Source organism: Pimephales promelas, chromosome 4 (assembly GCF_988280905.1).
Source record: "Pimephales promelas chromosome 4, fPimPro1.hap1.1, whole genome shotgun sequence".
Classification (NCBI taxonomy): domain Eukaryota; kingdom Metazoa; phylum Chordata; class Actinopteri; order Cypriniformes; family Leuciscidae; genus Pimephales; species Pimephales promelas.
The window spans coordinates 38,871,056-38,889,012 of NC_142772.1; the positions used below are offsets into that span (position 1 = coordinate 38,871,056).

A 17,957-nucleotide genomic window follows, 5' to 3' on the forward strand; every position below is an offset into this window, starting at 1 on the left:
TTCTTTAGTTGACTTGTTGATTTCCCTTTTCTCACCATTATTGTGTTTAACGTTCCCTTTAGTTGGGCACTTGGAACTTAATTTATATTTTTGTAATTCTCTTCCATTTGATTGCAGTGATGCAACATGAAATCACAATTATTTGATTACAAAGGATTTTTTTTTTTTTTTTTGCGGCCTCTTGTAAGTATAACCCCAATATAACGATAGCGAATAAAATTGCAATGGTAAAATAAAGCCAAAAATAGAAAAACAAAGCAATTAATTTATTCATGCCACAATGCATTCTGGGAGGACACTTCCTCAGATCACAGATAGAATTAAGTTGACAAAACACTTAAATGGATTAAGTAAGAGTAACTTGATGCGATTAAGTTATGTTTACTTGATGAAATTAAGGCAACGAGTTTGCGTAATAAAATTAAGTAAACTGAACTAATTGGTTGGAAAACATCTCCAGAAGCTCAAGATGTCAAGTACCCAATAGAGGGACTTCATACAGGGGCATATCCCATTCCCTACCCTATTGGTAATTATCAGATTATCAGATTACCAGATTATCACATTATCAGATTACCATTGCTTTATTGGTAATTATCAGAGGAATGCTTCATTCAGAGTAACTACTTCCAATACTTCCTAGAGATCAATTTCAGCCTATCTGATCCAAGATTTAATCCCTCTAAACTGGCCATTTTTTACTCCAAGGTCCCCAAAGAGTTATTGATGATGAAGAAATATCTTGATAATTAGTTGTTTTAGCTTATTATAATTAGACTTTAGGAACTATGCTTTTTCAGAAGGAAAGAGATGAAAGGATGAATTACCAAAACAGCAACCTATTTCACAGATTATTGCACTTAAACGGTCCGAAACGGACACAATTGTCAAAATGCCTGTCTAGGTGGGTACATAAACGCAGGTATTGACGTGAACGTATCAATGTAAACAGTTGAGTGTATCAGTATGTTAATCTGTACATCAGCTCTTAAAGTAACAGCCAAAAATTCCTGCTGCTGTCTGTGTCATTAATCAAACAAAAAAAGAGAGTGAGAAGAATTTAGTTTTATTTAATTTATTCAATGAAACATTCAATTTCTTTACTGTCCCTGTACCTGAATACTGTTAAATACTGTTAATTTATTTTAGGGTTTTTTTCTGTAATTTGTTTTGTTGTTTATTATGCCCTTACATGATTAACTAACTTGCTATTTCTGAAATGCACTTTCTGTAAAGGTGCTTTAAAACCATATGTACTGAATTGAGAAAAGTGCTATACGAATAAATTTGAATTGAATTGAACTGTTTTTCACGTATCAGCCCTACTGTATATATTATTGTGATTTTGGATACAGCCCTAAGTAACTTTTGGTGCTCTAGTGGTGAATAAACCAAAACTGCATGCGTTTTGTGGAAGAACATTGTAGCCGGAGCAAATTCTCCTGAGTCACGCAGGTACTGGGCTACTCCGCAGAGGTTTGTGCCCCTCTCATTCTAAAATTATTATAGGAGAACGTAACCGTAGTGATGAGACAAAACAGTTTGGAAGATGGATTCATGGTGTACTCGCTCATTGTACATTTTAAACAAAAAGAAGCAAGCGTACCTTAATTAGGGTTATGTGCATGAAATGTTGACCCAGTAACCTGTTGTATAAAGCTCACCCGCACTCTCTTCCTCTTAAGATAATCTTTCTTGTGTAGTACACACTTGATCACAGTGTTGTTTATCTTTGAAACTATTGTTCTGCTATGATGAGATCAAAGTGTACAAGAAAAACAACTGAAGAAATGTCAATCACAGAACAAACTGGAATCTACCACATGAATGACTCTGAGCAACATATATTCATATAATCAGCATTTTGTTGATTTTGAGCAGCACATTGTCCGTATAATCCAGTCGGAAATAGGAAATTCCTCCCCTATCATTTAATTATGACAGCTGACAGACACAATGCTATCTGGTCTCTTCCTTACGTAATGCCTAGTGTCTTTTTACCCCTTCCTTGAAAACACACATGTGGTCTCTTGTGTGAATTCAGATCTAAAAAAGCATTCTTCTCATTGCTCTCTCACACTCTGTCACATTTTATCTCCTCTGACACACTATCTCTTTCTGACTGCAACCAGACAACAGAAGTGAAGGTGTAGGAAAGAAAAGCCAGATAAAAAAATGTTTACTTACTGACAGTAATCCAATTTTTTTTTTGTCCTTTTCACCAAATTGTTCACAGACACTAATGGAGTCTAATGCAGTCTAGCGATCACATAAATAATAATAATTTTAATTTTAAAAATTAAATTTTTTTTTTTAAAAAGCACACAATAGTTCTTTCATTTATTATTTATAATTAAAGGTGGAAAATATTTTCTCTCTGTTGAAAAAAAATGGCTTAAACTTAAGATGCTTTTCTAGAACTTTTAACTAATGTTCAAATTAGGTAATGAAAAATTTATTTCTGAACGTTTTTAGAACGTTCAAAACGTCCAGTTTTGTAAAAAAAAAATGTGTTTTAAAAATATTTCTTCTTGGTTATGTGAATGTTAAAGAGTAAACCTTAATCTATAAATGTGCTAATGTTTTGATAATGTTATTAAACACCAGATATCTTTGAGGAATTTTTGTTCAAATCCTTGCCAAAATGTTCTGAGTCAAAGTTCTGATAACATTTTCTTTTAGCTGGATAATTATATGGTCTTCCAGACTAACCAGCTGTCAGGTATATTTTTGAGGGGGGTTATTGTTTGAGATCTCTTAGAAAATACTATGCACATTTCAACGGAAATAATTAAATAGTCTTTATAAATCTCTATAACGATGAATCTGTTCAGTCCAATACTGCATAATTTCAGAGTTCACTTGTCATGTTACAAATCCCGATCCCGATGTGAAACCAAATAACTAGATCATATCTATAATTTCTGTACATAAGGTGTCAAACATTGTAGAGGATTTACTTTAGTAAAATCACGGACATTACCACAGGTCTTATTTCGAAGACATTATTCACAGCAGTTCAAGGTGTAACACACATTTGGATTTGTCCAAATAGCTCGTCTTGCACTCCAGTGAGAAGCTAGACAGGACTAAGCTTGAACCTTGTTTGTTTGATGGCGTCACTAAGATGGTCCACCAGTGGGTCTGTTGAGGAACTCCTGAATCTCTCTGTTGAGCTGCTCATTGCGCGTGAGAGCTTCGTCCCTGCTGCGTTCTGTGTTGCGCAGTAAGATCTCTAATCCAGCGCTGCGGCGGCTCTCTGCCTCTAGTGCTGCCTGCAACTCTACCACTGTAGCGCTCAGCTCTTTGTTCTTCTGCTGGAGACTAAAGGTACAAACACACACACAATATACATTTATATATTATCAACATTAATAATAATTGTTCTAAATCAGTATATTAGAACGATTCCTGAAGGATCATGGGATGTTAAACTTCAGTCCTGGAGGGCCACTGTCCTGCAGAGTTTAGCTCCAACCCTAATTTAACACACTTGAACAAGCTAATCAATGTTTTCAGGATTACTAAAGAGTTTTTGTCAGGGTTGGAGCTAAACTCTGCAGGACGGTGGCTCTGAGAAATATAGCCAAGATACATTCGTTTTTGTCTTTGGATGATGCTAGAGACTCATTCATGCTTTTATCTCCTCTCATCTTGATTATAATGCTATTTACACTGGCCTAAGGGCTCTATTGCAAAGCTACAATTGAAACAAAATGCAGCAGCCAGAGTATTAATGAAATTAAAAAGGAGAGAACATATTACACCGGTTTTAATGGAATTACATTGGCTACCAGTTCACCAAAAGATTAATTTTAAGGTTCTTTTATTAGTTTATAAAACTCAGCACAATCTGACCCCTTTATATATTTCAGACGATCTGTCGAGATATGATCCAAATCGTAGATTAAGATCTTCTAATGGTAATCTTCTAACTTTATACAGTTAATCATATACGATCAGGTGGTGCATCTTTTAGTCACTATGCTCCAAAAAAAAATTTTGGAATTTTTTTACCAAATGAAGTGAAAGAGGCTACTAGCATTCATATTTTAAAAGTCAGGTCAAGACATACCTTTTTAAAGTTGCTTATCAGTAAAACAATATTATGTGAAGTTGTGTATAAGTTTTTTTTGTTTGTTATTTTTATAGATTTTTTCATGATATTGCGAACTTAAAATATATGAAATAAATGAAAAGTGCTCTTTAAATGTTTATTATTAAATTATTATTATTAATATAGGCCTATAATATTTTATTTATTACAAAATTCAACAATAGTGTTCTGTTTGGTTGCTATATGGTTTCTAGGTAGTGTACTTACTTACTGGGCCACATAGAAAGAGCTCATTCCCAAGTCTCTGACATTCTGGCCCTTACATGTCATTATTTTGTCTGGCGTGCAAAAATCTATGTCTGAAGGATGTTTGTTCAAATCCCTGATTCTGAGCAAACACTGCTATTTACTGTGAGGCAATTAATGAACAGGTAAGGACTGTGCTATACCTGCTGATGATGTTGGTTGTGTCTGTGTTTTCTTGCTGTGCTGCGTTGCTTTTCTGTAGAGCAGGGTCGACTGGTGCTGCTGGTTTGTCTCTGCTCAAAGCCACCACTCTCTCGTTGTTTCTCGGCTGAGGTTTGGGCAGAGGGGATGTGCCCTGTGCCTGTGTTTTTGGAGCGTCTATCTGGTTGACTACAACATCGTACTCTGTGTCCTTTTGTCCATCCACTTTTTCCTTTTCACTTTTCTCGCCTGAAAATAGTGTCACTTTCTGCAGGTCGAGTAACTTAAAGATGTCCTCTGAGAATGTTTTCTCGTCATTCTCATTAAAGCTCTCCTGGAACCTGCTCCAACGATCCCAAGGCTCGCGGCCTGTTTTTACCACTGCTGGACAGCCCAAGCTGGGTAGAGTTTGGGTCCGCTTTCTGGGGCTGTCGGGCCACACGTCTATTGAGGGCGAAAATGAAGAGGAAGGAGAAAGAGGTGTGTCTTCTGACCCTGCTTCAGATGACCACTCGTCCCTCTTCTCGTCCTCGGGTGTGTCTACTTCCTCTTCCTCCGGAGATTCAGACAGGGAGGACACATCACACTTTGAGAAAAGAATGGTGCGATCATTTAAGAGGTACAGGTGTGAAAGTAATTATGTGAAATCTCCCAAAAAAAAAAAATGTAACCAGAAATGTATGTTTTCTTAAATATGAATAAATTGTTAATCTAAATTTCATTCCTACAGACAAAAAAAAACAAACATTTCCAACCATTTTTATGGCTTTTGTTTTATTTTTATTTATTTTAATAAATTACTTTATATACATTGTAATATCTAACTGCTTAAAAGTGAAAATTGTTTCAAAGAGCAATTTCTAGCTGAATATTTTAGAACTGGTTAAATATTTTAAAATGTTGAAATTGCCTGTTATTTCCAAGCATAATAATAATTCTATATAGAACTTGTATACACTAGTTCAACGAGTAAGAAATTAATATTTTTACTCAGCAAGGACATTCAATTTAAAAGAAATAAAATAAATAAATAAATAGAATAAATATAAATAAATAATAAAAAAAAATAATTAAACAATTAAATTATATTTTAAAATTATTAATATTAATTATTAATATTATTAATTTTTAATATATCAAAACAATAATAATAATATTAATAATAATAAAATAAAATAAACAATATTACTATTTTTCAAACAAATTAACAGTAGTGTATATTTAAAATCTTTCATTATTTATTAATTTTACAGGACTACAAATCACAATTCGGAAATTGCCTGATATTTCTTAGTTTTCCATCTATATGTTAGATAATGTGATCGGTACCTCTGCAGACTCCCAGCCCACAAAGCTGCGAGGGTTACTGGTCTTCTTGCTTTTGTTTTTCTTGCTGGGAAGTGGAGACGGCTGCTTATCTTTGGAGGGTGGGAAAAGACGCTCATGGTGTCTGATCATAACCGTCATTACCTTCTGTATCATGGGAGTGCCTGTGTGTGTGAGCAAGAAGTGAGAACACAGAACCTTACCATTGCAATGTGTTAACCAATTACACCATACTTGTTATCTTATTCTTACTCGTTGCAGTCGAGTTGTTAAAGGTACAATATGTAGGATTTTTCTCCACTGGGAAACCTCTAACGTCTAACAATAATAAAGACGTATTTCGATGACGCAAAGCATTAAGTGGGTCACTGGTCTTCTTGCTTTTGTTTTTCTTGCTGGGAAGAGCAACCTTCCAAAGCTGCTTATCTTTGGAGGGTGGGAAAAGACGCTCATGGAGTCTGATCATAACCGTCATTACCTTCTGTACCATGGGAGCGCTTTTGTATGTGAGCAAGAGGTGAACACGGAACATTACCACTGCAATGTGTCAACCAATAACACCGTACTTGTTATCTCATTGCAGTCGAGGTGTTAAAGGTATAAAATGTAGGAATTTTTCGCCACCAGGGGTCGCCAACCTCTAACCAGAACCGGGGGGCGGCCAAAAGAGCATGGGGCGGCAGTGGCTCAGTGGTTCATGTAGGTTGTCTACAAATTGGAAGGTTGGCGACACCTGACCAAGTGTCGAGGTGTCCATGAGCAAGACACCTAACCCCAGATGCCTTGCATGGCTGACACCGCTGCCGGTGTATGAATGAATGGGTGAATCAATGTGAGGCAATATGTGCCATTGGTTCTGTGAAAGCGCTATATAAATGCATTTCCATTTACCATTTATATCTGGTAAATATATATTTTATATTTGATTAATTGGTTATTTTAAAAACAATGTTTTATAAGTCTTGGTATGGCAACTGACCCTTCATCATACTGATGGCGTCCTCCACTTGCGGTTTGAACAGGTTTACCCCCATCACTGTGGCCAGATTCTCTACACTCATCTTGTTCACCTTTGAGTTTTGCTGGACCTCAAAAAGGAATCTGCATTAACAAATATGGATATATGTCAGCATTTCACCAATTTTTTCCGTTTATCTGTTTTTACACTATTATATTAGCTCATACAGTACCTGCAGATGTAACTAAGGAGGTTGTAGTTCACTTTTGGCAGAAGGCTGATTTGTTTCTCCAACTTTTCTACGCCCTGGAATTGATTAGATTGCAATTAGTCAAATAATCCTTACTCGTCTGCTATACTGTCTTTGTGAATGTGATTCTCACAGCTGCAGTGGTGGCATCCAGCATCAGAGTGCTGTCAAGGAAGTCCTGATACTGGGTCCATGGCACAACAGGTTCAGGAAGCTCTCTGAGGTACAACTTGAGTAAGGACCCCACCGTGTGGACATCAGTGTCACTGCAAGGAGAAGATATAAATAAAGTTTGACCTTTTTTTTGACCTTTTTGTCATTATTACAGTCAACCATTCTTGTTTTCAGACAGAACATTTTTTTGTGCTTTAAAAAGTGAAAAAAAAGTTACTTGTCGAATGTGTATGTGCGTGTGTTGAACGGCAAGATCTCTGTTAGTCAGGACAGGATGTGGCTCAGCCACAGATCATCAATGTGTGCCAGGTTCCTCTGAAATACTGTGCTACTGTCACTCTAACTCATGCTTTTGCACATCTCTCTCTCTCTCTCTCTCTCTCTCTCTCTCTCTCTCTCTCTCTCTCTCTCTCTCTCTATCAGATCTAGTTAAAACTTTCTGGGTCAAACCCTTTACCTATGCAACTTCCTCAAAAGTCTGTGAAGACTATAGTGCTGTGTTTCACCATAAATGGTCATGCAGAGTGTGGTTATCCACATAAAAGCCCCATTCGCATGCATACTTTAAAGAACACTGCAAAAATAGAAGTCTGGAAACCAATGGTCATCTGACACAGGTACAAAAATCATATGAAAACGAAACATTTTAGTAGATTTATTTATGTAACATTTATTATGTACATTTACATTTATTATGCAATCTATTTCGAATATTTTTAGAAGTTCTTTATTGTTGGACATTTATTTAATCATTCGATTTATTTCATTATCTCTTCAAAGTAACCTGATGTAATTTCAAAATATATATATAATAATAATAAAAATACATTAAGTTTTTAACATATACACAATCATTCACAATGAAATTAATTCATTTATTCAGCAAGGACCCAGATTGAAAGTGACAGTAAAGACAAGACATTTATAATGTTACAAAATATTGTCTTAAATAATATTTTTTTGAGGTTGCAATAAGGATGCATTCAATTAGGTAAAGACATTACAATAGATTCATATTTCAAATATATGCTGCTCTTTTGAACTTCCTATTCATCAACTCTAAAATATTAACTGTTAACTGTTTTTAACATGTACTGTATAATAAGAAAAAATATTTCTTGAGCAGTAAATCAGCATATCAGAATAATTTCTGAAAGATCGTGTTACATTGAAAACTTGCTTAATGATACAAGTCTCCAGTGTCACATGATCACAGGAATAAATTACATTTTAAAATATATTAAAACAGTTATTTTAAATTGTAAGTATATTCAAAAAATAAATAAATAAATATATATATATATATATATATATATATATATATATATATATATATATATATATATATATATATATATGAACCCAACCCCAAAAGTTTGAAAAGTAGTGTACTATGGTAATATCATGGTATCCTTTAAAGTACCTAGTAAATGCCATGGTACGCGAATAGCTTACAATAATTATTCAGTAAAATGGTATAATAAGGCCTCACTGGATTCCATGAGGTGAAACCCAAAGGCCTACACTGCCTACTAGCTGCACAAATATATATATAAAAAAAAAATAAATTTAAATATTTTTTTATATATATGGGAGTTTACAGCAGTGACAAAGCTCTGCTGTGTAAATAAAACCGGACTGGACAACTAGTTTTCTGTAAGATTATACAGTGCAAGAGAGCCATTCTTTGCTGAATACGAGTTTGATAACTTACAAAGATGTGGATATAATCTGTGTGTCATCTGAAGGTCCTTGTCAGTTTTGTGATCTGAGCAAGACGCAAATGCTCCTTTTTCACTCAGGCACTAAAGCCGCTGTCAGTTAACTTGACAGATGAACGAGCGCATCGACTTTTTGTCACTTCAACTGTGATAAGACTTTACAGTTTTATTTATGCCGCCATCTTTGCAATTCCTTTAGCCACTGTCACTATGATCACAGTTGATAGATACAATTGCACGTTCATAGATACAGTGTTGTAAGCTGCTGTGTGAACAAGACATTTTGACTCTTAAATACTCAAATCATACTCAAAACTGTCCATGGTAAAAGACAAAAAGGATTTTGCTGGTATCATCAAGGATTTTTTAGCAAAAAAAAACAAAACAAGGAAGACACATTTCTAAAGCTATGTCATTTGAATTCATTCATATTAGCATACAAATTGAAAAGTCTTTGTGTTTTGTCTTTCATTCAAAAGACAACTGAAAACTCATCTCTTCGAGCACTTAACATAAAAAGAAATGTCTGAACTTTGTATTTTGAGCACTTCTTGCGTTGTTTTTGCCTCTTCACGATGACTCACATGGTTTAGTCCTCAGTTGTAAGACGCTTTGGATAAAAGCGTCTGCTAAATGACTCAATGTAAGTTACATTCATTTTTGTAGCCAGGGGCCTCTGGTTATCTTTAGGTGCTCCATATTGTAATGTTACCATTGCATACCATTACTGGCCTATGGTGGTACCACCATAATACTTTTTTGTAAACATGTGCTTTATTCAAATCAGTTGTCTACTGTTCTAGAGATGTGAAAGTTTACCTGGGGAAAGAGGGTCTTTCTCCAGCATCGAAGGCCTCTCTGAACTGCTTGACCTGGTTGTCCTGTCCTGGCAGGCGAAAGATGCCCTCCTCAATTAAACCATGCTCTCTGATGAATTCGGCACACTTCTCCACCAGGATGGGCACCTGTCGATGCCCAAATTTCTTCTCATACACCATGATGTCTGAAAGGCTCTTTCCAAATACTTTGAAGAAAGAAACATAACTCTTTTATTGCATAGCAGTGGCAGTCTATGGATTCATATCATTATGAATAGATCACCCTTTGGACATTATACATTAGACACACAGGATATGGTAAACAGGAGGCAAATGATTATAAATTGTGCTTCTTTAAGGGATAGTTCACCCCAAACAATTCTGCCATTCATTTCGTTACAAACCTACAAGACTTTCGATGAATTATTGAAACACATGAATTTGCGAAGAGCTTTCTGTCCCTCCAATGACAGATGCAACTACCACTTTGACGCTTCAAAAAGTTCACAAAGAGATCGTAAAACTAATCCATATGAATTGAGCGGTTTAGTCCAATTTTTTTGAAGAGACACTATTGCTTTAGGTAATATGATGAACAGATTGAATTTAGGCTTTTATTCACCGACTCACATATTAGTTATTAGTGGAAGCTCAAGCACGTTCGGTTGTCCCATGACACTCGATGTATACCCGTTACATCATAAGAAGAATGGGTAACACTTTTGAAGGGGTGTGCATAAGACTGACATGACACTGTCATAAACATGACATAACACCTGTCATGAACATGAAGGAGTCTTTATGAATGTTTATGACTGTTGTCATTAAGTGTCATTTGGTAAATTATGACACTTCTAATGCAAAGTTGACATTGTTTAAAATGTCTTTGTTATGACAACTTGACATTAACACAGACAGAAATGTCTTTGTTATGACAACTTGACATTAACCAAGAAATCACAACCTGTCACAAATATGTCATAACAGGTCTAATTATCAAACTTAAAGAAGTTATTTAGATTTGCGTTAACATTGCATTACCCTGTCATATGTGGTTGGTTTTGACTTTGGCCGTCATGACACCATTATAACTGTGACATGAATATTTTACTTGTCCTCAAGTAAAGTGGAACACATTGTACTAGTTATAAAGATGTCATTAGGGTTATTACACTGTCAAATGCTTTAACAACAGTGTCATTAAAATTTCCCCTTACCTCAAGTAAAGTGGAACACGTTGGACTAGTTATAAAGATGTCAGGTTGACAGGTTATGATTTCTTGGTTAATGTCAAGTTGTCATAATCAAGACATTTTTTTTTGTCTTGGTTAATGTCAAGTTGTCATAACAAAGAAAATTTAAACAAAGTCAACTTTGTGTTAAGCATTAAAAGTGTCATAATTTACCGAATGACACTTCATGACAACAGTCATAAACATTTATAAAGACTACTTCATGTTCATGAAAGGTGTCATGTCATGTTTATGACATTGTCATCTCAGTCTTATGCACACCCCTTCAAATAAAGTGTTACCCAGCCATCAGCACTGATCCTCAACAAACCCATCTCATACCGGCATGACTTCGAACTTGTGGACTGTGATGCTATTTTCTCCTGGAAACATTTTTTTTTTGCATTATTTTCCCGTTATCTCTGTAAAGCTGATCCCAAACAATCTGTATTGTAAAAAGTGCTATATAAGTAAATGTGACTTGACTTGACTTGTTGTGAAGGTTCATTCTCGTGTGTTAAGCAGCATGTTTTTGCTTCTGCAAGAACCAATGAGGCTCATTCTCGTGTTAAGCAGCATGTTTTAGTTCTGCAAAAACCAATGAGGTTTGTTCTCACGTGTCAAACATGTTCGGTTGACCTTCTGTTTATGTTTCCTGATCAATATGTTAATAAAAGACTAAATTCATCTTTTCATCACATAAAGCGATCTACAGTAATCTCTACAGAAAACTTGGACTAAACCGCTCAATTCATATGGATTAATTTTATTATCTCTTTATGAATTTTTCTCATCAAAGTAGTACTAGCTGTTAAAGGAAAATAAGAAAGCTCTCAAATTTCATCAAAAAGATCTTCAATTGTGTTCCGAAGATGAACGAAAGTCTTTGGAACGACATGAGAGTAAATGATGACAGAATTTTCATTTTTGGATGAACTAAACCTTTAAGCTGAAATAAAAATAAAAATTAAATTAGGCTGGTCCAGCCAATGTTGTGCCATTCATATACATTGTATATATGAGTGGACTGGCTCTGCCTTGCACGGTCTCTGTTTGCAAGATTTAGTCAGTCATTTAGTTAATTCTTTCATCCAAAGTGACTAATGTGTATATTTTACTGGGAAAAATATAGAGACAGTCCCTCTGAATCAACCTAAACATGCTGTAAACAAAACCACATTATCATGTTTTAGGGATAAAGGAAATGTCTGTACAAATGTAACAAATAATCTTTTGGCAGCAAATGAAAAGCTTTTCTGTTCTTCCACAGATCTTTTCTTACAGTGTGGAAGAAAATTAGTGTATATTAGAACCTCCTCAATCTATCATTAACTTTATAGACAAATACGTATGTATGGTATAACAATAGATACCTCCATTGGACCGTGATCCAATGGCCTTGCGGATTGAGCGCACCCACTCTTCCATCTCGCTCTGACTGGTCGCCATGAGAACATAGGCATCTCGCTCCCGATCTGTACTGCAACCTGTGGCATCAGGCACACAAGAAAAAACTTTATGATATTGCCTTCCAACACATATAGCCATGAGATCATCTTATACACTGTAAACAACTAGCATAAATAACAGGCCTGTGACACACAGTGCTACAAAAGTATATATACAGTATATATATATATATATATATATATATATATATATATTCTCACCTGGGATAATCTCAAACAAGAATTTATCATCTGCATTTGATGGCAGCTCATTAACTTGGCATGAGAACAAAGGTATGGTTCCCTGAGATCAAAATGAGACAAAAGGGAATAGTTACAGACAGTTAATATATATAAATATCATATAATCAATATTATTTTGTTAGAAAGCTTTTGTTTCATATTAATTTTTGAATATCAATATTAGTTTGGCAACGTTTTGGTAACATAGCGACACTCAAAAGTGTCATATCATAATATTTAAATTGAACTTTTCATTTTAAAAAAATTTGAAAAGCAGATGAAATAATTCGTTTTAGTTCAGTTATTTGACTGAAAGGAATGGCATTGCATGAAAAAAACATTGCATAAAATTAGGAACTTTATTTAATTAAGAAATAGAAATATGCATTACAAAATAATAATAATAATAATAATATAAAAGTCTCAGTCACTTATTACTTATGCATGCCTCCTACCTGGAGAGCGCTCTCTCTGTCGTCCTTATGGTATGTGAGAACGTTTCCTCTCAGCACAAAGAAGCGCAGCTGCCAGTTCTTCACTATGGATCTCTGCTTTTTCAGCCAGCCTGTTTTCAGAGGTTTCTCCATTGATTTCTTAAATCCAGTGTGAGTGGATCCAGGGCTCACTTCCCCAGGTATAACACTCTTGGAGCGTGCTGAGTGGAAACCAACAAGTAGGCAGAGAATAAGAAACGAATATGCAGAGGAGTCCGAGACTTGCAGAAAGTGAAATCGCCTTTGACTGAAATAATTTAGTGAGTCTATTTTTATATCATGAAAACACCTTGTGTGGTGAATGTGAGTGGTAACCCAGCAGCTTCCTGCATGACAACCATTTGCAGACTGGCTGTATTATCCAAGTGCTGTAGAAAATGTCCTGCTGTAACTTTAGGACCATCACAAATGTAAAAGGACAGCTCTGCCTGGAACAATGCCATGCACTGTCGATGTTACTGTGCAATAGATTGTTTTAGCCTACTGTAGGTCAAAAGGGTATTATTGGATTTTGACTCTTTCTCACATGGGTTTTGAGAACTGAAACATCAAAGTGAAACATTTCATTGTTCAAAGATTGCCCTTTTTTTACCTTGAGAAACCTAATGAAGTTCTCGGTTATGTTTCACTCAAGAATCAACCTTCTGCTAATATTTGACATACTGGTTGACATACAATAAGAGTACAAAGCTCAGAAAAATTGGTTCTGAAAAAAACAGAATAACACAAATACATATCTGGTTTGCTGGCTTAAGTAGGTTTCCCAGAGAGGTCAAACTGGTCTGCTGGTTTTTAGAGCGGTTTTCCACTGGTCAAGAACAGAGATCAGATGGCTGCTAGGCAAAACCAGCTTAAATCAGTGAATACCAAAGTTCATATTTTTTTCATTGAAATAGTCACTGGAGTTTAATTGCAGATTTAATTTCAAATATCTTTGTACACTTGAGAATAGTGTTAAACAATTTTCAGTGCTTAATTTAAGCCCATTGGTGTCTGGAAGAGACAACTAGCCTAAGAGACTAAAGACATCTAATTTGTAATTGTACTTTCTGACGGGATAGCCCATGGCAAAGAGAGGGTTGGGATAGGTAGAGACCCATGTGATACCTAGCCAAGTCCTATGATAAGACCCCTGTTCCAAGATGGCGGCGGTTTTGACGCATAGTTAGAACCCCAAGGTGACATCTAGTGTATATACTTTCTATGGTCACGGCTGTTCAAACCACGTTGGTTTCGCACTACTTGAAACTGAAACAGCTTGAGATCCAATTAACGCTAGATTTTTTTATAAATTACAGACATGTCATCTGAGGACTATTTATAATTGTTCTCAGTTATTTTGATTTATTACCAGACTCAATATTTGGCTCGTTCTTACATAGTGGAGCACGTTCGCACATGCGCACTCTTCAAAATCGGTAGGTTACTTTAAATCTTTTGAAAAACTAAAAGAAGCAAATTACATTTGTATGTATTCTAACCGGTTGTACTGAATGTCAGCTTGCTTATTTTGCTCAAGATAAGGATTTATTACGCTGTTTGCTAATGTTCGTTAGAACGATTGTTTCGGGAAACACCGACTCGTTGAACTCTGCTGATAACGAAGGAACTTGCGACCATAGTTGGCTAAGTAACGATGCTTTCGGGAAACGCACCCCAGGGTGGTAGAAAATTAGAGAATATCGTACGAGCATTGCAATCAGCATTCATCATAGTGAAAGCTGTGTAGGGAAGCCAAAAAAACACTTGACTTCACATGAAACTCTTTGATAAGAATAAGAAAGCATCTACAATAAATACATCTCTAAATAGCAATCAATCAGCCATTATCTAATTTACAATAGATGGTGTCACACTGATTTAAGCAGCTTGGAGTTTTTGTAGTCAGATTCGCTATAACCCATTGAGAACAGAGGAAAGGGCAGAAGAGAGAGAACTAAGATAAACAGGAAGTTACTGGCTCATCAGCTACAGGAAGTAGAGTTTTTGAAAGATCCCCACGTAGCATCAGCTTCTTTGGTCTATTTAGAGAAGATCTTGCCTGATGGAGAGCACGGAGCACTGTTCTCTCTCCTGGACCACGGGCCCACACACATTGACCTCACCCATGTCTATGACACACGCTGGGATCAGGGGAGCTTTTATGGTGGGGAAGGGAAAAGAGTAGGTTGAAACTCCCTATGAATTACCAGGGAGATCATAGCAGAGATGCAAGAAGCTGTTTGCGTCAGGCCGAGCTGTTCTGCGTCAAGCTTAAGTGTGTGACATTAGTGAAAAGGGATTTTTGATCATTCACATTCAGCAGCTCAGATACTCCTTCTATTGTCTCTGGCTGAGATGCATCATTTAACAGACTATAGCAGCTAAAATCAACATTCAAATAAAATACACATTTTAAAATGATAATTCATCAGTGCATGTTATTCCAAAGAAAAATGTATATAATCTTTCAATAAAAGATCTTACTCCACTCCTGAAACAACTTTCAACTAATTATCACTATCCTCCAGCTTTTTTATTTCCCTATACCAATTTCTGATGGATAAAGTCGAGACCCGTCTTTTTTTAATTAAATACTGTTTCACCAATACATAATATTACTGAAGTAAAATGGGTTGTAAATTTCAGATGCACAATAACAAAATATGAAAGGTTTTTTTTTTGGCTGGTATATACAATTTCAAAATAGTTTGAATAAATATTAACACAGTAAAAAAAATTATCTTATAGCCGGTAACTGGTAAATGGCTGATATTAAATTTCTAAATAGTATTAAAAAATCTAAATAGTTTAAATAACTAATAAAAGTAAAAATATATATATATAAAAAAACAAAACAAATCAGTAATTAATACCCGTAACTTAAATCAATAATTTTAAATGCTACACGTGAATTTAGACATCACAGCATTAGAATGTTCAGATATTCATTTTGAGAAAATTTTAAATAGTTAAATTGTATTAATATAATTATAAGTGTAATTAATATTGTTCATATTTTAACATTATATGGGAAACGATAATGCACATTTAAATATCCAACAACAACTGATATAAAGCAGTGACTGATTCAAAAATAAAATGATAAAATAATAATGAATGCCTGCCTAAAACTGATATGTCTGCTAAATATCAAGCTACAATACAGCAATAACAAAAAAAATGTAAAGCCTCCAAAAGCCACACTCGCTCTCATAAACTGACCTAGATTATAATACAACGCCTGTGTCCTCCATTGCAGATAGGACACTGCAGAGAACATTAACCAAACACCTTGTATGGGCTGCATAATAGATCATTACAATAGCATCTAATAACATGCTGACATTTTGAGCTGAGAATGAGCATGTTTCTCAGACAAAAGAGAGTGTTGCAGTGTCTTCCTGCCTGCATGAAGATTAAACAGAGGAAATCACATAGGCCAATGCTTTGCATCTCCACCAGACAGAGCAGAGACACACCACGAGTCACCACCACATTCAACCATAAAACTGCCTCGTGTATACTCCATTGCTCCATAAAACTGGTGAAAGACATGCTTTAACTCTTAGCAATAGATTTAAGTTACACTTTATTTTAAGGTGACGTAGTTGGCTGTTACTGCGTACTTACTATAGTAATAGTAACAGTAAATTACAAGCAACTAACCCTAAAACAAACACTAACCCTAACTTTATAGTAAGGCTATAAGAACAATGTACTTATATTAAGTATAACTTATATTTTAAACAGCCTGGAGATAAATGAGAACATGTAGTCAAATCAGTACATTACTTGTAGTAAAATATTAGTAAATTAGGCTAGTCAAGTACACAATCTTGTCACAACACACCTAAATACCCAACAAATCAAAAGGCGGTTATGGGATTCAACCGAATTACAAGGAAACACATGCGTGTAGCAGATTAGAAATGCTCAAGAGAATTATATAGCCTAAGGGTGGACAATCAACAATCACTATGCCGCTTATTTCTGTGATTTACAGATACTGTAAAAATCCAAATTACACTAACGCATCTGGCCATAACGGCCCAGTTAATTACATTTATCATAAAATAAGTCACACATTACATGAGCCAGTGTAGAGCAAACCTCTAGTTCCTAGTGACAGGCGGCGTGCTGTTGTCAATCAATACAAAGGATCACACTCAGGAATCTACCCACTTGGCCAAGTGAAATTCCTAAAACACGGAAAAGACTTTGACCTTTGACCACACAGCTAAACGCATAGTGCCACTCACCTATCTTGGCGGTTTCAGCTCTGAATGTGCTGAAGTCCCAGTTGCGAGGTAGTCTCAGAGACATTTCTTCAATTTTAGACTAAAGGTTAGGGTTACACACACAGAGACACACGCGCACACATTCTCTCGTTCACACGCGCACACACACACACAAACAAACAAACACAAAACACACAGTGAATTCTAAGAGTACATTCTTTCCAGTCAGCCCCTCTTCTCCTCTTTACTTCCTCCTTCCTCTGCTGATGTGATGCTGCTTCTTTTTTTTAACTTCCAAACACGTTGAATCTTGCCCCTCTGCTTGCCTGTGTATTTTGTGTCCAAACCAAGTTATTTTTAAGTTATTACATCCAGATTGTCTGTCAGGCAGTACAGAAATAAATGAGAAGCACTGCCACCATCCTCCCCACAATCTTCTTGTGCTGAGGAAGTGAGTGGCAAATGCAAGAAAACCACAGAAAAAGAATGAATTTTCACACAGGCGAACATGCAGGTTGTACAGGATGTACCTCAATCAAGGAGGCCAACTTCATCTCAGACATTTTTCA

General features: G+C 35.6%; 1 protein-coding gene across 1 annotated transcript; it reads right to left on the reverse strand.

The window, feature by feature from the left end:
* Window positions 1-245: 245 nt before the first annotated feature.
* arhgap25 (Rho GTPase activating protein 25) lies at window positions 246-17,941 on the reverse strand. The gene is made up of 11 exons (XM_039659614.2): window positions 17,410-17,941; window positions 13,130-13,329; window positions 12,654-12,735; window positions 12,357-12,470; window positions 9,753-9,957; window positions 7,172-7,304; window positions 7,021-7,094; window positions 6,810-6,931; window positions 5,834-5,994; window positions 4,507-5,090; window positions 246-3,324 (listed from the first exon to the last, which is right to left on the reverse strand). Exons 1-11 carry the CDS (start codon window positions 17,471-17,473, stop codon window positions 3,123-3,125), a joined length of 1,941 nt encoding a protein of 646 aa, XP_039515548.1. The 5' UTR covers window positions 17,474-17,941; the 3' UTR covers window positions 246-3,122.
* Window positions 17,942-17,957: the final 16 nt, after the last annotated feature.

Coding starts and splice junctions, on each gene's coding strand:
- arhgap25 (XM_039659614.2), bottom strand. CDS start 17,473: ATGTCTCTGAGACTACCTCGCAACTGGGACTTCAGCACATTCAGAGCT. Junction 12,471..12,653: donor CTTGTTTGAGATTATCCCAG/GTGAGAATATAT, acceptor CTGATGCCACAG/GTTGCAGTACAGATCGGGAG. Junction 7,095..7,171: donor TGGATGCCACCACTGCAGCT/GTGAGAATCACA, acceptor AATCAATTCCAG/GGCGTAGAAAAGTTGGAGAA.